The following is a 15,272-nucleotide window of genomic DNA, read 5'->3' on the forward strand; positions in this document are numbered from 1 at the left end:
GAACCAACCACAAAACCAGACCGCTGCCCTCAGACCCATGGTGGTTTGACCTCCTAGCTTGGTATGAATAGTATAGTCCCTTTAAAAAAAAACACACAAAAATTATTTTAGTACGTAGTTTATCTGATTACAAAAGATTAATCTTTAAAATAAAATTAAAGCCAGCACAATAAAAAAAAATCACTTCGAGTACCAACCACCTAGAGAAAAATCACAATTAAAATTCTGATTTATATCTTCAGAATTATTCTCTGTAAACACATGCATATAAGATGTTTTTTTACAGAAATGGAAGTGTCCAATGCGTAGTTTTAACTCAGTATATCCTAGATACCTTTCCATGTCAGTAAATATCAATATATATACCATTTTAGTGGCTACAGTGAATTCCATTTCATTGATCATATACTTTTTAAGCATGTTGATAGGCATCTTGGCCATTTCAAGTATTTCACTCTATAAACAGTACAGTGATTATACCTGAAAATACATATTTTGCACACTTGACCAATTTTTGCCTTGGTATAAATTCCAAGAGAAATTACTATGAAAAGGGATATGCACATCAAAATTTTGATGCCTGTTGCCAAGTTATCTTCCAAAAGGGATGAAATCACTAGAATCCCACCAACGATGTCGGAAGAACCATTTCTCCACACTCAGCAACACTGGCTGATTTGGCTCTTTTTCATCAGCTTTTGGGGGCAACAGATGTTTTTCTCCTTCCCCCTCTCCACCCAACTTCATCTGTGGTTGACCCTGTAATTTAATAGCCCTCTGGAAATTGCAACGCCCAGAAAAAATTCTATCTTATTATAGCTGATCGGTGCTGGAAGCCTCTCAGTACCCAGAACTGGGGTTGGGTTTATTAACTTGTCATTTGGTGTGGATCTGCTGGAAAGACTTCATTCCTGAGGGGAACAGCAAGACAATCTTTGAGGAGGAAGGAATGGTGGGGGGGTAAGGGTGGGGAACCTTCACGAGTTTATTAAAAAATACTGCAAAAGTATAAATAAATATTGTCCACAAACTTCCAAATAACTGTCAAAGAACCGAAAATATTTTACCATAAGAAGCATCCCCACCCACTCCCTAAGCCAAACTGTGTAATAGACTCAAGAGCTGCCATGACCTGTCCAGGACAAGAACAGAGAACCACAGGGGAAAACTGGATGAGATGGAAAGACCGCAGTGGAGAGAGGGAACGCGGGCAGGGAGGAAGGATTTGAACAAAACTGAAAATACAGTAACAGTTCAAGTCCATATTGGGAAAGTAAAGAGTTGAGCTGACATTTTGAAAAATGGAGCTCCGTCTTGTGGTGGAAAACCCAGATACTTCCCAAATAAAGAAAAACATGTGAAGGGACTAGATCAATGTGCTCTGATTGGGAAAGCTATCTCAATGTGAATAGGGACAATAATCAAGTGCATAATCAGAGCAAACCTTTGGCGATAAGCAAGATCTAAGTGTTCAGGTCAGAGAGGCCAGCCTGTCCCTGGGTGTGTGTGGCAGGGGGGAGCACGAAGGCTGAACGTGGGCCTCTGCCAAAGCAAGATGTCAGTACAGACTGGAATCTGTCCCTCGTGATGGATGTAAGCTGGAAACGTATTCTGGAAAACCTCCTCCTTCAGGCGTGGCTTACTCTCAGATGTAGCTGGGTGTGTGTGTGTATGTGGGGGCTGGGGGCGGGAGACTGAAAGGAATCCCACCAAAATACTGATGTGGTTATCTTTGAATAGGGGAGTTGTGAGTGGTATTTTTTATTCCTCTTTCTTTTTTCAAGATTTTTATGAGAATAAACATTTTATTTGTAAAACAGTCGGCCTCTCCCTCCCTGCCCTTCTGCCGTTTATTGCTTTGTATTCACTGATATTAAGCCAGGGCTGGCCCACATCACAGGAGAAAGCCATACCTTAATTTCAGCTGCTTAGCTCTTTATGATCAGGTAAAGCCATGTCTCCAGCTTCGTTTCTTCAGGTTCTTTCTTTTAAGTCCCTGCATTTTGCCTCTTTGAAAGCAATTCAACATATCTTTTTTATGACTATGAAATCTAATTTTCAGAAACAAATAAAATCCATTAGAATTTGGATCTCGGTCATCTTGATGAATGTACCCTGTCTTTTCTGTTAACATAATTAATTTCTTAATAAATGAATAGCAGATGAAAAAAATGTTGCTCCTTTCCATTGTTGCTAAATGTATAAAGAATAATTGAAACTCATAAATAACCATGATTTGCTTTTAATAACATCTTTGAATGTGTGACATTGTAACAACTTAAAAACCTCGTTAGACATTCTCTTGTACACAAAGCCCTTTACTATAAACTATTTCTGAATAAATTTTGCTTATCTTCCTTTTATAGTAAGACATTATTACTCAGTAATAATATACAGAATAACTTCATGATGGTGATCGTTGTTTTATCTTTGTAATTACAGACATATCAAGTGGATCTGAAGCCCAATGGGTCAGAAATAATGGTTACAAATGAAAACAAAAGGGAATATATTGAGTACGTATATGCATATTTACTATCTTTTATTGAATTGAACAGCGTATTAGGTTGACATCCCTTGCCTAGTAAAACAGTTCATATGGACATATTTTCAACAATATGACTTCCTTGCTGATTTGGGCTAGTAGGAAGTTGAATTATGGGGTGGAAAGTATGACTCATATCATGACGTCAGTTTGCTGCCATATGAAGGAGCAGCGGAAGGAGGAAAGGGTGTACGTTACTGAGTCACATGGCAGGTACTCTTGGAGTATGTGGATATCTAGTCTAAAATTGAGAATCACGACAATGGAATGAAGTATCAAAGAACAGTGGGTAAATTTAGGAACAACCAAAGTAAAAAATAGTGAAAATGGATGGCGAAATTCAGCACATGCAAACATAATGAACTGTTTCCGATATCTGTAATTCTCTTAACCCAGTCTCAGCCTCAGTTGGTGGAATAAGATGTTGAGTCCTTTGGAAGTCCAGCTGTGAAGTAATCCTAGTGCATTTATACCAGGCAGAAGGTCTTTGTCTGTGGGCACATCATGTTTTCAAATTTGATATATATGTATGCTTCAAGCATACAATTCTGGGATTTTCCAAGGGTTGCCAGGTTGCCCTCGCTAGCGCTGGAGCAAAGACGAGGTCAGTGCAGCAGTGTTTGGTCCCCGGGCCCTGGTTTCTGCTCATCTAACAGGCTCCAGCTGTGGCCTGGCTCTTTCTTTGATTCAGCAAGTTGGGGCTTCTCTTTTCCCAGTGTAATTGGTCAGCGGACTTAATTCGGAGTGTTGGCATCTTTTAGTGTGATCTGCAAAGGAATATTTACTGCCCTTCCTACTTAGGAGGACCTGGAGAGGGTTGGAGTCTCTACTTAGAGACCCTGACAACGCGTGGAGCGTTACACAGCAGAATTCTTCTCCACGCCCAAGTTCAAAGCGTGCTGAGCTTAATAAAACACAAGAAGTAAGATACTGCCATTCTTACGTGTGCACATTAATTGGCACACTTGTTCTGAACTTGGACAGTGTCAGGAAGCAGACAGCACCCTGGAAGACACCACTGTCTTCATTCGGAAAGTACAGGCTTTGAATAGATTTTAAAACCACTCCACCCCAGGTGACTGGGGTCAAAAGTCTGAGGATTCAGACATTGTGATATGTGTTGTGTGTCATTCTTTGCAGTTAATTCTTTTAGGTTTCAAATTAGGTGGGTGTGGGGTCGGGCAGAGTTTCAGCTAGCTTCACTGACAAAAAGGACAGTTGAAATGTCTACCTGCTCCCCGACTCCTGTATTTCTCTGGTGCAAGAAAAAGGTTATTGGGCTGATGATTGCAGCTCTCGGCACAGTAAAGCCTGATATGGCTGGATAGTGCGGGTGAGCAGGGCTGGTCCTCAAGAGCCATCGCCGTGGTGCCACCTTATAGGTGAGAGCCCTTTATGACAAGGTCCTTGTGCTGTCTCATGATGGAACACTTTAGATGAAGCCAGAGTTGATTCACCTGGCAATACATTCTGCTGTACACTAGACACTGTCAGAGGGAAACTGGCTTCAGTGCATTTCTGTTGCTTAAAGAGCTCTTACCATTAATTCCCCAAATTTTGGTATTGAAAGGTTAGTGTAAATCATTTTGCTGAGAAATTATAAGTCATTGTTGAAAATCAGTACAGTGGATACTTGAATGAAATAAGCATATGACAATATATGTTGTACTGGGTACTCCCTTTAAAAATGTATGCCTACTTGTGTGGGTGTGTATATATGCGAGTTAGTGTGTGTGTGCATGTATTGTGCACATATATGTATGTATTTATACCCCATGACCTTTGCCCCCTTTCTCCATGTGGTCGCATTTATAGAGCAACTTGATCAACTAAGGCTTGATGTGGGGGGAAAAAAAGAAATTAACTATTCTTTTGAAATCCTCAGTAAGATTTTAGATTTTTCACGTGTTCCAGTTACTCTCAAAAAGAATTAATAAACAGTGTGTGCCTCAGCACCAGACGCCCGCCCCCGGCAACCCCTCCCATGCTTTGCCATTGTAGGGATTTCTCTCCCATGTCTGATGAGAAGCCGTCACAGGTGTGAAGAAAAAAAATGAGTGCTAGTAATGACGAAGGTGCTTAAACACTCCCCTTTTCTCCTGCAGCTTAGTCATCCAATGGAGGTTTGTGAACAGGGTCCAGAAGCAAATGAACGCCTTCTTGGAGGTAAGCTGTGCGCACTGGGATTCCCACCTGTAGTCATAGGTTGAGAGAGAATGGCTTTTCTCCTTGACGTGGGGTGGGGTGGGCATGATCACGCACTCAAAGACGGGCGTGGAGTGGGGACATGGCAGAAAGGTCAGGACTGCACAGCTCACCCCTCTGACCCGGCCCTGGGACGGGAGCATTCAGCCACTGCACTGCCACCCTTTCATTTGTTGTCTTTTGTTTAGTGTTCTCTTGCTTTGCTTCTCTTTCTTTTAAATTCGCCTGGGCTAAAAAAAATTTTTAAAAAAAATAAAAATAAATAAATAAATAAATAAAACAAATTCGCCTGGGCTGTTTTTCAAGAGAACTTTTTACAAGCTTGATCCAGAAGGGCAGGTTTCCCCACAGAGGCTAGACCCCCTGGCTGTCCCGCTGTTGCAGGCAGTACGCAAGCGAAGGCTGGGAGATGCATCTGTGCCTTGCGCTGTGGGGACAGGTTCTCAGAAATTGGAGGACTCGGGGCTGAGTAGCATAAAACAGTGCCCAGTGCTGCGCCCGCCCCACTGCCAGTGCCCTCCCCCCTTCCTTCATGGCCGCCTTCAGAGCCCCTCAGAGCTGTCTTTCCTATGTAGGTCCATGTGAAACACAGTTTCTTAAGCTGGGTTTATACCTTATGCCATGCCACCTGTGCCAACGTCCACCTATTACAGGGCGAAGCAGGCACTCCTCAGACCCAAGATTTAACGTCAGTGATGCCCCCAGGCCCCTGGGGAGAGGCCCCTAGTGGAGAGGGGATGGGAGGGGGATCCATCATTTAACAAAAGGCTCACTTTGACCAGAAGTGACATTCCTTCTTCAATCTTGGTAATGGGTTTTAGTTACTTGGAGCGAATCTAGGAACGAGCCCCAAGCACACATTATGAATTTCCATGGAAACGAGGCGCCGTTCTCGTGGGGCCCTCCTCCTAAGCATACTCCAGCTCAGGAACCGACATGTGGTGAATACGCCCCAGCCCCTGGCAGGATGCTCAGAAATGTTCAGGACGTAGAGGCATAAAATGTGAGTTAGAGGTACTTGAGAACAGCAGATTTCATACTTCATTTAGATAAGAAAACCCAGGAAGCAGCTGCCTGGGCCCCACCCCAGGGGATCCAGCCGTACTTTCAGAAAGTGGTCACACACAAGACCCAGGGGCACGGAGAGTGGCCCTAGCTCCCTGTACTCGTTAGTGATCCTTGGCTGGGAGCCGAAGCAGGTTTCCGAGCCCCCAGTCTCTTCTGTACCGATCACACTGCCTCCTTTTGTGTTTCACTTAGGCGCCTTTGCTGCCTGATCATTAAACGTGTTCTCTGGCACGTCTGTGGCTTGTGTATTTCAGGACACTCTCACTCACAGCCATGTGTCGTAAAGGGCTCTTGGACTCTGCCTGCCTACAGTAACCCATGTTTTCATAGGCTTTCCACACATACTCAAGTACCTGAACCTTCCAGATCCTGCTGTCTTTCAAATTTTTTATATTGTGACTATGCTGTTTTTATTGGAACTACAACTACCAGCTAGCTACTGTCACTGGCATAGAAATCATTAGTAAAGAATGTATTTTTCTTAGCTAACCCAAAAAGTTTGTTTTTCCTATAAAATTTGTCTCTTTCAAGAAAAAGGGTGTTTAGGGTGATTTTTTTCTCTCTCTCTTTTAGGGATTCACGGAACTGCTTCCTATTGATTTGATTAAAATTTTTGATGAAAATGAGCTGGAGGTTTGTATTGTAAACATTTTGTGTAAATTAGATTTTTTTTTTAAGTATCTCATTGCTTTACAAATGATACTTTAATGTTCTCTGATCCATGATGTGCTGGGAGTAAGCTTAGGTGGTATTTCAAATATTGAGACAAATAACCTCTCCAAAGGGGAAACAGCCCCGAGAAGAGCAAATATAAATGGAGCACAAGGAAATCTGTGAGTGCTGTGCTCAGATTAGAGGGGGACGGCAAAGAGTGATCTGGAGTTTTAATTTCCGGTTTGAAACGTTGTGGCCTGTACAAGCTCTAGCCATGGGTCCCCCTCAGTACTTACGTGTGTCTGTGATCCGTGGGGGCAGGTCAGATTTGGAAGACATGCCCCCTTCATTTGTTTCTATGAGTTGCCAGCTTACCTGCATGGCACACGACAAAGTGCTAACGCTGAGGAAAGGCCGTTTCTCTGTGTGCGACGTCTTCAGCGTTCACATCCTGCCCCATTTATATGTGGTCACTCTCCTTTCTAGTTGCTGATGTGCGGCCTCGGCGACGTGGACGTGAATGACTGGAGACAGCATTCTATTTACAAGAACGGCTACTGCCCGAACCACCCTGTCATTCAGTGGTTCTGGAAGGTAAGGCCAGGGTCTTCGGGGCCCTGCTCCTCACCTGGGTTAAGCCCGAGGGCACTGCGTGGTCCTTCCCATGGTCTTGCTTCAGTCCAGCTGCTGAAAGTTGGGGCTCTGGGGGAGAGAAGGCGCAAACTTGAGCTAGACGCAGCCCTTCCTGCTGTCTTTCTGTAACTCCAGTGGACAGCTGTCCCTGGATAGGTCTGATCCTTATCAAAGTGCACTGCCTTTCCCTGACCACCAGATTAAAGCGACTTCTGTTGGAGGAACCCATTGAGTGGGATGATTCTTAAAAAGGAGGTCGTTGGATTCAAGAATTGGAACTAGTCCTCCAAAGTGTCCATAAGAATGGGAGGCTTCTCCGGCCGAAAATGGGCTTCGGGACTGACGTTTCCAAGATGCCATTTTCAGTTAAAAAATCATTTTCCCGATATTTTGTTGTCGTTGTTAATTCCAACAACCTTTTTGATCTTTTCTGTCTTTCAGTCGGCGATAGCTACACATGAAATTTGCTTTACTGTCTTGGGGCCAATGTTTGCATTCTGTTTAGCTTAGGAGAAAAGTGAAGTAGGCATAAGTAGGCCCAGGGGAAAGATAGTAAATGGAGTTTAAAAGAACAATTACAGGGGAAACGCTGATTATTTTGCAGAAATAATAAATCATATCACTTGTTTTAATTTCTGAATGTCCATTTTTAATAACATTTCAAGTGCCAGCAGAAATAGAGATAAAAAGAAAAAAAGCAGAATCTCAAATCCTAGTCCAAGTTTCGCTCAGTTTTGATTTTAGATATATATTTTTTTTTTTACAAGTTCAAGTAACCTTACCAGTAAAGCTAACTCAATTCTTGTAATAATTCAGACATGTAAGATACGTAGATGATTTTAGAGGCCTATCCTTATCTCTGTTCTTCTTTCTTTTTATAAAATGTTATCTTTAGAGAATCTGTCTGCAGTCGAAACTTCCACCCCCTAACCTGGGCTCCCCTGGGGTTGACACTTCTCGAACCCTGTATATTTATTTATCATTGACTTTGGGGAACTGGCAAGCCTCACACACAGAAACTTGAGCTCAGTGCCATCCAAGAGTTTGCTTTTATATCATTTATTTTGACTTATTGGCAGAAGAAAGAGACGTTATGATCTCTCACTCTCGAAGATGAGAGAGGCCAGTAGTATGGTGGACATAAAAAAAAAAAAAAAAGACTTTTCAGAGTCAACTGTCTAGGTCTTCCATTGCCATATAAAGAAGGTTAAGTTTGCCTGTCTGCAATGTGTGCCGAATGTCACGTGGGGATATAATGACCTTCTGCCTCTGTTCATAGGCTGTGCTGCTGATGGATGCTGAGAAGCGTATCCGGTTACTGCAGTTTGTCACGGGGACATCCCGAGTACCTATGAATGGATTTGCCGAACTTTATGGTGAGCAGGATACTACGTCTCTTTTGTTTTGGTTTGGTTTGGTTTATTTTTAAAGAGTACATTTTGCAGAATCATTTATGTGATTATAAACTGAATGCTTAAAGGACCCCTCACCTTCAAGAAGCAGAATTCTTCAGTCCATACTATAGATTTTTTTAAAAAATCACACTTTCTGCTCTGCTTAATAAAGGTCACATGTCATTTTCTCCCACCAAAAGTAGTTTCAAATGTAAACTCCCAACGTGCAGCTAAAAGGCAGTAGCTGTCTGCACCTCCATATGTGGTTGTATCTGTGAAGCTTGGCTTGATTCCATGCTGGAGGTGACGCGGAGTCTGTGTAGTGAGGTTGTGCAAACCTCCTGCTTCCCCCAGCGTTAAAGAGTAAATATTATGCTGCAGCCCTGGACGGTGTCTCCGCTCACCCTCCTTCCTTTTTCGTGAGTCACACCTTAGCTTTGCTCTCCTGCCGTGAGCACTCTTAGCATTTTTCTTTTTCTTTTCTCTTTTTTTTTTTTGTCTAGGTTCCAATGGTCCTCAGCTGTTTACAATAGAGCAATGGGGGAGTCCTGAAAAACTGCCCAGAGCTCACACATGGTGAGTGACAAAAAAGCACAGTTGTCAACAAACTGTATTTTAAATACTTAGCTTGTTTGCTGCAAGGCTAGAGGCTACAGAAGGCTACATTCCCTACCCAGAAATAGCTTAGAGTCTGAAATGTGAGTGGTGCCGATGAAAACATAAATTATGTAGGAATGCTGATAAAGCTTAAAGCAAGCTTTGAATGGACCTGGTATGTTTGGCACATACAGGGTTAAGCCCTCCGTGCTGTGGGGAATTCCTCCTCCCAACCCTACCCGGCCCTAATTACTCTAGGAAGCAGAGATTTCACTAATATTCATCGAACATGGAGATGATGACAGCTCCTAAATTCTAAACAGATGAGGTGTTTATTTCAACATTAAATTGGCTTTTTAGAACTTGGGGTACAATTCCCTGTAGGAACATTGTTTTTAAAAGGCTTTCCAGGGCCATCCATCACCCATAGGTCTCTGGCATTTGGTAACAATCTGATTGTGGCCTGAGAATGGTAAGAGGTCTGACACAGGACCACAGCCCAGGGAGCTAAGGTGGAGCACAGCGACCTCCAGGATGCAGGGCAAGGAGGCGGGTGTCCAGTTTCTCTGAAGAGTTATGTGAAGCCAATGCAAGATGAACCTGGCAGCACTCAGTGCCCCCTTGCTAATCCAGGTTCCAGTTTCCTCACGTTGGTGTTCCCCACAGGCTTTTATGTCTTGCTCTTTGGAAGCGAGTGGAAGTGGGCCCTCTGGAAATGATGAGCCACACACACACAGCCCACCTTTGCTCGTGAGCAGCGAGGGCTTCGAGGCCATACAGGGCCACTGAGCGCACCGTGGTGGAGACCAGCGTGCCACCTGGGGGAGAGTTCTCATGGAAGTGTATTCGTGAAAAAGTGGCTTCTGTTTGAGACCCTCACTAGAAAGTTTCTTCCCGTTTACACCATTTGTGTGGCTGTGAATAGAATGCATATGTGATCGTTGCCCCGTCAGACCCTTGAAAGCCAGCTGACTCCAGCTAAAATTGGCGGACACCCGAAACAGTCATTGTCTGTGATTCTCTGCCTGTATTCTAGGAGAGAATGTTTTGGTAGTTTGGAGCTTTCATTCTAAACAGTCCCAGACTCAAATGTAGTTTTACTGGGTGGTGATAGCCTTTGTTGGAGAGGCAGCCAGCCCTGAGCTGAGCCCAGGACTGGGGGTTGATGGACAACTCCCAAACCCATAGTCTAATAATGAGAGATAGAGGTAAGAGCTAAATGACCGGGCACAGCGGTCATCCGTGGGCCAGGCACTCTTTCATCTTCATGGCAGCCTTATGGTGTAAGGTTCTCATTCCCATGGGCCATGAGGAAGCTTGCCCAGGACCCCACTGTTCACAGATTCCCAAATCACAGGATTTGAACTTCGGTCTGCCACAGTTAGAATCTGCATTCTAACCATGACACTAGATCTAAAAAAAATAGTGATGCCAGGGTCCCACCCACAGAGGTTTGGACGTAGCTGGTCTGGTGAGTGGCCTGGGCCATGGGATTTTCAGAGCTCTCCCGATGGTTCAGGCGGACAGCGAGGGTTTAAAATCATTGCTCTCTCCTAGGAAGGACCGAGGCCTGCCTACAGGAGGAAGGCAACACGGTGGGCTCTCGCCCGAGCCTCTTTTCTTCTCTGTGTGTCATAGAAATAAAGCAACCAGAGAGGTTTCCTAATGATGCTCTCGCCAGATTATCTGCCACCTGGCCAGGAGGAGGCTCGTTGCAAGCAGCACTGGCTGGCAGGGCTGGGCTTACTCTGTTGGCTCTGCTGTGTGGCTCTCTCCCCCAGCCTGGACCTGGTTCATACTACCGTGTTTCCCCGAAAATAAGGCCTAGCTGGACCACCATCTCTAATGGTGTCTTTTGGAGCAAAAATTAACATAAGACCCGGTATTATATTATATTATTATATTATATCATATTATATTATTATATTATATTTATTATATAAGACCCAGTCTTATTTTACTATAAGATTAATATTAATTTTTGCTCCAAAAGACGCATTAGAGCTGATTGTCTGGCTGGGTCTTATTTTTGGGGAAACACGGTATAAGTTAGGAAACCGGCTGGCTGCTTCATAGTACCAGTTCCACAATGAAATTTAGCCATATATTTTGTGTGTGTGTGTGTGTAATTTCCTCCACGCTTTATGAAAATGTAAAATACAAGTTATGCTTCAAAATGCAAAGCTGATTGACCAGGAGAACAAAAGCTGGGTGATCTGGTTCTTTCTCAGGGTGCTTTCCATAAACCTCTCAGATGTCATTATCGAGTTCTGATAGTAAAGGGCTTTATTTGTTCTCTCAAAGGCCACTGCTTGGATATTTAAAATTATACTTTACTGAGAATCACGGACCTACCTGCTCTTTGAGATCGACTCTAAAAATCATCTTCCATGTGAAGACACTGAAGCCCACTAAGGATAATGAGGTTACACAGTTAGTGGCAGGCCAGAGCCAGACCCCAGCCCCGTCACCTCACAAGTCACGGTGATTAACACTTATTAAGGACTTAGTATGTTCCTGGCATTGTCCTAAATGCTTTGTGTGATTTAACTCAAATCGCCGTCATCGCAATTCTAAGAAATGGGTCATACTCAATGGAAAAAACGGTTACAGACATCCAAGAATACATCTCCAGACCCCGTAGAGATTGCAGGTCCTGGACTGTGAAATACCAACTTAACTTTCAGATGAAAGCCACCTTCTGTGAACAGTTCTTTTAAGTACAGTCTGCAGACATGGAGTATTTAGTACTGGTAAAATAAGACTCGAGATCATTATCAAAATAAAAACCAAAAATTCGAAACTACTTTTAGGATTCCTGGGTAGCTGAGAACTCCAGTTTGAGAGGCAAGTGTTATTCTCTGCTATGTCTTTTAATGTTTAGTGACCGTTAAGAAATCTGAGAGCTCAGTGTCTCTTATTAAACATTTGAGGGGTTGTTAAAAGGCCCACCATGGACATGTGTCTATTTCTTTACTGCCACTGATAGTCATTAGCTTTTAAAACTTGGCACCGTATCTGAGTGCCAGCAGGAAGCAGTTTTAAATGCTGAGGCACAAGGCAAACAGTGGTTAGAGATGGATTTCGGACTGAATAGCTGTTCTGCTTACTGTGTGACCTTGGACAAGTTACCTAACCTCTCTGTGCCTCGAATGCCTCCTCTGTAAAATAAGGGTGAAGCGTTAACTGCCTTACAGGGTGATGGCTAGGCTTTAATAAGGTGATAAATGAAAAGTACTTAACAATACAAGGGGTAAATGCTCCTTGAACGTTAGCCCTTATTAAATCATTAGCTGTGGCAAGGGTGTATGGCCATTTTTCATGACAGGTACATGTCAACAGCCCACCCCCACAGCCATGTATTCTGTGAGGGGCTCTAAATCTGCGCTTCATGTGGGCACTCAGTGAATGGTGAATGAAGGATAATAGTGGTCACCATCTTTGGGCATTTGCTGTGTGCCAGGCACACTTGGCGTATGTTCTGATTTGACCCTTTTAGTACCCTGAAAGCAATTTCCCCTTTGCACAGAAGAGCAGACACACTCAGGGAGGTGACTTGCCCAATGTCAAGGGGCCGAGACAGACTTGGAACTTGCTCTCGTAGACAAGTGTGCTTCCTTTGTCTGAGGGCCTCACTACCCCCGGGGTGATTTGTAACACCCTGAACGAAGCCTCCAAGCTCTGTAGGCTTTGTGAGGAGACAGCTTTTCACTCCAAATGTTGGTTCTTTCCCTGACTGTGGTTGCAGGAGGTAGCTTAGCCTTAGGGTTCTGGAGCGGCAGACAGCCTGGCTCTTGTCTGGAGTCTAACGTGCAACCAGCGTGAGAGCTCGGGCACAGTGACCTGGCCTCTCTGTGCTTCAGGAACCACATCTGCCGAACAGACAAAACACTACCCCTCTCCTAGGCCTGTACATGGAAAAGCACTTGGCTCACAGCCTGACGCAGAATACGTGTGAGTGTTAGAGTTAGGGAGTGTTAGAAAATGACACAGCCTCCATTCCTCCGGAAGTCCTGATGAATAGATTCTCTTGTGTTTCAAAGGTTTTGAAATCTGGGAGTGTATGTCAGTTACCTTGCCTCTCGTGTCTCCGTCCCGACAGTATTTTTCCAGGATCCACATCTCACTGTAGTAGAGAGAGGTCTCACGGACTATTAGAAAATGCTTTGCTCCATAGGTTACATAGCCTAAGTGGTGAAGACGGCTTCATCGCTGGAATGTATTTTTTGATAATCAGAATTTGGTTAAGACATTTCCATGCTCTTGCTCCAACACCAAATACTGCCGCCCCCTTAACCAAATCTAGGAAAACGCTGTTATAACTAACGGGTAATAACAATGGCTTTTTACCTACACTTTTGTTACCGTTGCAGCTTTAATCGCCTTGATTTACCTCCATATGAAACCTTCGAAGATTTACGAGAGAAACTTCTCATGGCGGTGGAAAACGCTCAAGGATTTGAGGGGGTGGATTAAGTGCCCCCTGGCCTGGGGTAGTTGTCCATCGAGCAAGTCCTGCTTGCACTTTCGAATTTGCCTAACAGACTTTGCAGAGACGGTGGAAGGAGAGCAGTTGCACAGCGTGGCTCGTGGAGCAGAGCCTTCACCTGGCACTCGCCCAAGTTCAGACGTGGGAACCCAGTCCCAAGTCGCGTTCCTGCCTTTTCCACCGCAAATTATCAAGTGGTTGATGTGTACACTAATTACATTTCAGGAGGACTTATTCTATTTATGTTGTGCCTCTGTAGGCAAAGCCCTTAATAAATATTTTACATACTTTATAATGACAATGAATGGAATTAATCACCCTGCAGGTATAGTATTACAACTCGTGTTTACTCTTTCAAATGATTCAGACCGATTTTCCCATTTCATTTCATTATAATTAAAGATGTCTCATGTACTTGGAAAAGTGAGCATATTTTTTTTTTTTGTATTTGAATTTCATACCAGGTTTAATGTCTGTGACATTTTTATTTTTGAAGTACGTTAATACCCTACCCCTTGACTTTATTAGAATTGGAAGGCGGACTTTTGCCCAAAAACCTTCTTACAAGTAATTTGAGAGACTTTAAAATATAACATTAAGCATAAGGATCATTTTTTCCATACTCAGAATGAAAACAAACTGGATATTGCATTTTTTTTTTGTACAAATTTAGCATAATAGCTACAGGCTGGGAGAAATGTACCATAGCATGACAAATTTTGTGTTGAGTCAAAGGCATCACACCGTTCTTCCTTAGAAGTAATTACGTGTGCTACAACACATTTGAGACAGGCTTGGAATGTCGTTTCTCGTAGAGAAAGGACTTAGCCCTTCCTGACGCTGTACAGTCGTTCTTTTATTATATTTTCCCCTTTGCTGTTCGTAGTAGAGACGTTTGAATGAAACTTGGCTAGTGCTTGATTTGAAACTGTGGAAACCAGGTCTGTTTCGTCTCCTATTTGTACACATTCGCGAATAGCTAAATAACCAATTTTTGTTCTAACTGCACCAATTCCGAAGGCACTTTATGTACTACATGGAGGTCATCCCTGGTTTTGTTTATGTGTTGTTTTGTTTTTGTTTTTTTATTGTAGACATTCAATGTGACGACTAGTTCTTCTCCCTGCACACGTATTTCTGGTGCAATATCTTTCGATAGTGAATCTGGCTGCTGGTGTATAAAACAAACCTGGCTGTAAAGCTGAGCCTACAGATCTGCCCCCACCGATCGTCTTGTGATTTCTCCTCAAAGATGAACTGAATATGCACTTAACCGAACCGGTTTTGTACCTGTGACATGTTGCATGCCTTGATCCTGTGTGTTGCCTCAGCCGTGTGTGTTGTGTGCTAGACTAACAGTGCGCGGAGCCATTCGACTCGCCGCGCTCAGGCCGTGGCGCCGGTCGGGCCCGCGCGCTTTGGTTCTGTGCCCCTCGGGAGTCTTCGTTGCAGACTTCTGTCGTGTTCTAAGGGCACGCCGGAGGTAGTGTGGGCATTCAGCCACCCCGCTGTCCTTTTTCACCTGTCCTAGAGCCTGTCGTGGCAGTCAGGGGACACTAGAGATGTAGTCTCTTGCCCGTCAGAAGTAAGGCCAAAAATGCTGGTTCCAGGCCCTGCATTTGTTTCGTTACAAAAAAGGGCCTTTTGGTGTAAGAAATTCCGTTTTGGTGGCTGGTGAGAAGCCCTG

At 43.7% G+C, this 15,272-nt stretch overlaps 1 protein-coding gene across 20 annotated transcripts in view; it reads left to right on the top strand.

Moving 5' to 3' along the window:
* NEDD4L (NEDD4 like E3 ubiquitin protein ligase) overlaps positions 1-14,940 on the top strand; it is a 313,861-nt gene extending 298,921 nt beyond the window's left edge. For 11 of the 20 annotated variants that reach the window (XM_033135693.1, XM_033135696.1, XM_033135699.1 and 8 more), the window contains 7 exons: positions 2,443-2,516; positions 4,651-4,711; positions 6,392-6,451; positions 6,959-7,066; positions 8,385-8,481; positions 9,003-9,075; positions 13,470-14,940. In XM_033135693.1, coding sequence (XP_032991584.1) covers positions 2,443-2,516; positions 4,651-4,711; positions 6,392-6,451; positions 6,959-7,066; positions 8,385-8,481; positions 9,003-9,075; positions 13,470-13,572 — 576 coding nt within the window. In that variant the 3' untranslated portion in view covers positions 13,573-14,940. The remainder of the gene's footprint in view (positions 1-2,442; positions 2,517-4,650; positions 4,712-6,391; positions 6,452-6,958; positions 7,067-8,384; positions 8,482-9,002; positions 9,076-13,469) is intronic. The other 9 variants (XM_033135695.1, XM_033135698.1, XM_033135702.1 and 6 more) reach the window with 4 other exon arrangements.
* The last annotated feature ends 332 nt before the right edge of the window (positions 14,941-15,272 follow it).

Source organism: Rhinolophus ferrumequinum, chromosome 19 (genome assembly GCF_004115265.2).
Source record: "Rhinolophus ferrumequinum isolate MPI-CBG mRhiFer1 chromosome 19, mRhiFer1_v1.p, whole genome shotgun sequence".
Taxonomy (NCBI): Eukaryota; Metazoa; Chordata; class Mammalia; order Chiroptera; family Rhinolophidae; genus Rhinolophus; species Rhinolophus ferrumequinum.